We start from the raw sequence: 6,056 nt of genomic DNA on the forward strand, positions 1-6,056 counted from the left end.
TGACCACAAAAGTAGAGATTGCACTTAATCACAATCAAAAAAAAAAAAGAACTTCGGGGAAGGGAGGGAGGGAGGGGATGGTAGGGGGGAAAACAATGGAGGGGCTAACAATGTTCAAGAGGAAGTGTACTCATTACCTCACTCATGTATCTGTAACCCTCTGTATAGTATCTTTACAATAAAAAAAAATAAAACCAGCCTGGGGGCTGGGGAAGTGGCTCAGTGGTAGAGCGCTTGCCTTGAATGCATGAGGTCCTGGGTTCGATTCCTCAGTACCACATAAGCAAAAAGAAAAAAAAGCAGGAAGTAGCACGGGGCTCGAGTGGTAGAGCGCTAGCCTTGAGCTGAAGAGCTGAGGGACAGCGCCCAGGCCCAGAGTTCAGGCCCCATGACTGGACCCAAAATAAATAAATAAATAAAACCAGCCTGGGCAGGAAAAGTCCAAGAGACTTTTTTTTTTCCCAATTAACCAACAAAAAGCCAAAAGTGGAGCTATGTCTAGCCTTATGCAAAAATGCTCAAAGACAGCCCTTAGGCCTTGACAAGTGGCAGAAACAGTGAAAAAAAAAAAAAGTAGAGATTGGAGTGATACAACTACAATTGAAGCCAAGCTGACTTCCCCATGAAACTTGCAATAGCAATGAAGAGTCTGTCCCGCAACTTCCAGAAGGAATGAGGTTCAGCCTAAACCATAATTTAGGCCCACTGAAATGTAAACTTATGGCCTCTAGAATTGTAGGAGAACAAATTTACTCTTTTATTTATCCATTTAATTTTATTGTTCCTTAACATATGTGACCTGTTTATTTGATTGTCAAGGAGTTGTACAAAGGAATGTCAATTCACCATGTCAGTTTATGAGCACAGCACCTCTTGATCAATGTTCCCCCTTTTATTCTCCCCATCCCCCACGTGTATATATGTATATATTTATACACATTGAATATTATGACTGCCGTTGTCCACTATTCTGTGTTTAAAACACTAAATTGTAGGAAACTCATAAGCAACTATCAGAAACTAACATGGATTCCAAGACAATGGTTTGTTATTAACTCCTCGAGAGTTTATGAGCTTTCCCACTCCCTGGAAGATGGGCAACTGAGACCAGAAACAGTACAGGATCACCAACTTTGTGCTATAGACCCAAAATCTGCAGAATCAACAGTTCACGTATATCCACACGTGTCTTTGTGAAACACCATAACTAGCCCACTGAAATACATTATACGTTTATTTACAAGGACTACTTCATATTCCTTCTTGGCCATCTGGAACACTGTCTTGCAGGCTTTACAAAGATAAACTTAAATCCTGTAGTTTGCAATCCTGTATTTAAGTTGGAAAAAATACTCATGATTTTTTAAAAAAGGAAAGAAAGGAGATAATTATGACCAAGAATTTCTCCCAGGTGGCTTATACATAAACGATACAGAACTGGCTGTCATGCATCATTTCTCTTCACCAAACACTATATCAGTAAGACTAATATATAAACCCCTCAGGAACTGGAATACTAAGTGAATGGACATGCAAATGCAATCAAATATATTCCTTTAATTTTTAGAAATTAAATGCTTTATTGATGATTGTTGTTCACAACAGAAAGTTATAATATATGAGATTTTGGGTATATAGTACATACATTTTTGATCAAATATATTCTTTTCCCAACACTAGAAAGACCTTTCTTCCTATACGATAACATCATGTCTAGTTTCCAGTGGAAGAGAGCAATATCACTACCGTAATGATAGAAGTGTTGATGTCCAATTGCCTTCCATTTTCTGCCAACTCCTACATCTCTGAAACATTTCCAGATATTATATTCACTATTGGAAACATTACACTCTGATAAGCCGTGAACTGTAGATCAGTCTCAAACCCAACCTCGCAGGCCTCACTCATTCTCACACAGGGAACGCACACTTCATCAGGAAGAGCCTGCCGGGAGCCTGCCCCCGTGTGCTTTGTCTGTTAGGAGGATTGCCTCCCCCGGCCACCTTCCTCAACGCGGTTTTCACATCCTTGTTCCTCAGGCTGTAGATGAGGGGGTTCAGCATGGGGATCACTGTGGTGTAGAACACAGATGATACCTTCTCTTGTTCCATGGAGTCACTGGAAGGGGGCTTGAAGTACATGAATGTTATAGATCCAAAAAAGATGCCCACAGCCATGAGGTGGGAGCTACACGTGCCAAAAGCTTTGGACCGCCCCTCTGTGGAGCGAATACGGAGAATACTAGACAGGATGAAAGCGTAAGAGACCAGGACAGCCAGGGTGGGCGCTAAGGTGTTGACCCCTCCGATAATAAACAGCAGTGTCTCATTGATGCGGGTGCTGGAGCAGGACAGGGTCAGCAAGGGCAGAATGTCACAGAAGTAATGGCTGATGACATGAGACCCACAGAAGGACAGCATGGTCATGCGCGTGGTGTGGACGGTGGCCCCAAACAAACCCAGCGAGTACACCACGGCCATCATGACAGAGCAGGCCCTGTGGGACATGACGGCGCTGTAGAGCAGGGGGCTGCAGATGGCCACGTAGCGGTCATACGCCATGGCCGTCAGCAGGTAGCCCTCAGCAATGACAAAAACCAGGAAGAAGTAGAGCTGCGTCATGCACTCTAGAAAGGAGATGACGTTTTTCTCGGACACGAAGTTCACCAGCATCTTCGGGGTAATGACGGAGGAGTAGCAGAGGTCGATGAAGGACAAATGACTGAGGAAATAATACATAGGAGAGTGCAGAGGGGAGCTGGTGGCGATCAAGAGGATCATGCCCAGGTTCCCCACCACTGTGACCACGTATATCCCAAGAAACAAGAAGAAGAGGGGCAGCTGAAGCTCGGGCCTGCTTGTTAAGCCTTCAAGGATAAAATCAGCCACTGAAGAAAGGTTCAAAGCTGCCATCTATGATCAATGTTCTCTCTAGGAGGACATAAGAGAGAAAGAGGATATGGTACTTATTTTCTGAGTCCCAAAGCAGAATTGCATGCTCCCCTCCGCCGTTTCTGTGTCTGGTGGCCTCATCTGCCCTGTGGTGGTCCTTTCCAAGGCTTTTTCTTTTTTATTGTTATTGTAAAGGAGATGTGCAGAAGGGTTACAGGTAACGAGTCAGGTAACACGTACATTTCTTTTTGAACACTGTCACCTCTTCCCTCCTTTTCTCCCACTTTTTCCCTCCTGACCCCTCCACCCCCCACACGGTGTATAGCTTTTTCACCACAGTGTCTGTACCACTGCTGCATTTGCTCATTCTTTGTCTCATCATATCTGCCATCCCCGTACGCTCCCCCAATCAGACAGACCTACATACAAAAGGCACAGGAAACAGAATCAGCAACAGAGAAGCGGGGGAAATGCCAACAACAAAAAGCAAAATAACCAAAAACCTCATATCCATTTTTTGGAGTTCATTTAGATAGACATCATTTCATGCAATCATTTGCACATGGTTATGAAGCCTTTGTGATCCTCTCCTTTGGCCTCACTGAGCCCAAAGGCAAAGATTTGGAATGTATCAGGAGCCTAACTTCCACCCAATCTTATTGAGCATTTTTGTTTAAGTCAGTCAATTTTCATTGTGTTCCTACGAGTAAGTCCCTGCTTACTTCACTTTGAGAAAAAGTACAAACTTTCCAGTCCTGATTTTGTGTTGATATTTAAATAAGAATACTGGCAACCTTTATCTGAGCACATACCAATAGAACCTCCAGACACTGTGACAAAGTAGCTTTGAAACCAGCTCTGATGACACAAAAATAGACATGTTCACTGTCCAAGTCAACCTGCATGACTCACAGAATTCACTTTCTCTAAAAGTGGGAGCGAATGAAAGATGTCTGTAAGGACATACAAAACATCTTGTAGAATATGCTCTGATCACCGTGGGCCTTGCACTCACTTCTGTTCTCTGTGCTGTACACTTGAGTGGTCAGAGCATTTTCCTCTTCAGTGTGAGTAAAATATTTTCACTAGATGAATGACAGAAACGTAATATCAGAAGCGAATCTCAGACTATAGCTTAGACCTATTTCATTCCAGAAGTAGCAATGAAACAGGGCTGACTTTCAGGTATGACATCAAAACCTGCAACACCCAGGTGCCTCCCTGCCATCCAGGCCCCCCCTAGCCCCTCTCTCCTCTGGACCATTCAAAGCCACATTCTAAATGGGCTATTTAATTTGAAGCTATTAGAATTGAACTGCAGGATTTCTTTTTTCACAGTTTCCCCTAAAGTTCAAACAGATGAAATATTATCTAATACTAACCAAGATCATGTCTTTCTTTCAATCATTTTAATACAACAAAAAAGTTTTTAATTTCAAGACATGCCTCCTCAGGACCTTCATGTGGCTTTAAATTCTACTTTTTATAAAATAAGAAAAAAATCGAAGGCTGAAAATTTCCATAGCCAGAGTGATAAGCACACCTTGCATGAAAAATACATTCAGGACCACACACAAGAGTTTAGGAACATTTCTTAACAATATTTTTTTCTATATGTACCTTCTACAATCTATGAAGGACACAATGTATTTGTTGATTCAGAGGCTAAATTAGATGAGGTTTTATGTCCAAGAACATAAGAAAGGAGAGTTACATCTTTCTATCAGGCAATTATATATCATTTCTCTATCAGGCAATTATATATCACCCTCTAAGAGCAAGCTACGCCATCTTCCTGTGGATGGCCCAGTTTCAATCACTGATCTGAACTTTGTCAATGAGCCGTGTGAACCAAACAAACACATTTTTGTTACTCAGAAGAGAGAGCTGTGGCATTCCGAGTTTAGATTTATTTAGAAGCCAGCACAGTCTCAGACAGGCTCACAGATACCTAACTTGAATTCCTTTTGTCATCCAAAATAGTTAGAAATGTCTCTGCTAAGAGGGAGTGTCCAAGATCAAGCACAACAGATCTGTCCCTTTGTGACAGAGGAGGTGATTCCTGATGATTCTGCTCAGGATCATAAAGAGAAACACAGCGTTTGTTCCTGGCTCTCATCAAAAAGAGCACTCATTCTCTTCACATGGGAAGAGCAAAGAACTACAAAAAGTGCGTCTGTGCAGTGCCGGGTTTTCATGCCCTGCTGGAGCCAGTCCTGGAACCCCCTGCCCCTGGCTGTGTCACGTAAGCTATGTTAGTTTCTATGACTTCAGGTATGAGACTTGCTGTGTAGGACTTTTTTTTTTTTTTTGGGTCCGGTCGTGGGGCCTGAACTCTGGGTGCTGTCCCTCAGCTCTTCAGCTCAAGGCTAGCGCTCTACCACTTGAGCCACAGTGCCACTTCCGGCTTTTTTCTTTTTGCTTATATGGTGCTGAGGAATCGAACCCAGGGCCTCAGGCATGCAAGGCAAGTGCTCTACCACTGAGCCACCTTCCCAGCCCTGTGTAGGACTTTTTGAGAATGAAATGAGTCAAAAGATATTTAAGACAAATAAAAAATCTAACTGCAGCCTGTAAATAGAAGCCATTCAAACACCATGTACAGCTTATTCAACCTGCTGGGAAGTTGATTTCCACTTACCTTAAGACATTTGTTCTTCAAAAACATGGACTTTTATATTACATAGAAATGCAGGGAGATGGCTTAGAAATATACAAGAATTCTCAAAGGTCTACAAAAATCTCTTCAGCTTTGGTTTCCTATGCGATACTCAATTAGTGAATAAACAAATGACAACTTTGGATGATCTCAAAAGTAATTCTTCACCCAAGGGATTGAACTCTGTAAGCAACACTCAATAATAAGGCAAATATTGTTCTTCTCTAACACCTTAGAATTTCCACAATCAAATAATATCTCTCAAAACAAAACTTTCATCTGAGTCCCTAATAGTCTCGGGGAGGGAGTTAGAGTCTGGAAAAGCCAATGCATTTTCCTATAACGAATCCTACAAGGTAAGTCTTCTTTGTATCCTCAAAAAGATGAATTTTTTTCATGGACTCACTAAAACCTTTTGTTTCCTTTGGGAAGCCATCAAGGTCTAGCTGTACAGGATACAGAGTGCAAGGAAAGTTCATTTGTATCTCAATTTCCAAAGGGATTTC

The 6,056-nt window shown here is 42.1% G+C and overlaps 1 protein-coding gene across 1 annotated transcript; it reads right to left on the minus strand.

Annotated features, from left to right (window-relative positions):
• Nucleotides 1–1,692: 1,692 nt before the first annotated feature.
• On the minus strand, nt 1,693–3,933 carry LOC105980663 (olfactory receptor 8D2). Its single transcript, XM_013009547.1, has 2 exons — nt 3,864–3,933; nt 1,693–2,930 (listed from the first exon to the last, which is right to left on the minus strand). Exon 2 carries the CDS (start codon nt 2,910–2,912, stop codon nt 1,911–1,913), a length of 1,002 nt encoding a protein of 333 aa, XP_012865001.1. The 5' UTR covers nt 2,913–2,930; nt 3,864–3,933; the 3' UTR covers nt 1,693–1,910.
• Between the last annotated feature and the right edge of the window lie 2,123 nt (nt 3,934–6,056).

Source organism: Dipodomys ordii, unplaced genomic scaffold (genome assembly GCF_000151885.1).
Source record: "Dipodomys ordii isolate 6190 unplaced genomic scaffold, Dord_2.0 Scaffold10, whole genome shotgun sequence".
NCBI classification, from domain to species: Eukaryota; Metazoa; Chordata; class Mammalia; order Rodentia; family Heteromyidae; genus Dipodomys; species Dipodomys ordii.

Excerpts from the sequence above, each read along its gene's own strand:
- LOC105980663 (XM_013009547.1), bottom strand. The coding sequence starts at position 2,912 with ATGGCAGCTTTGAACCTTTCTTCAGTGGCTGATTTTATCCTTGAAGGC.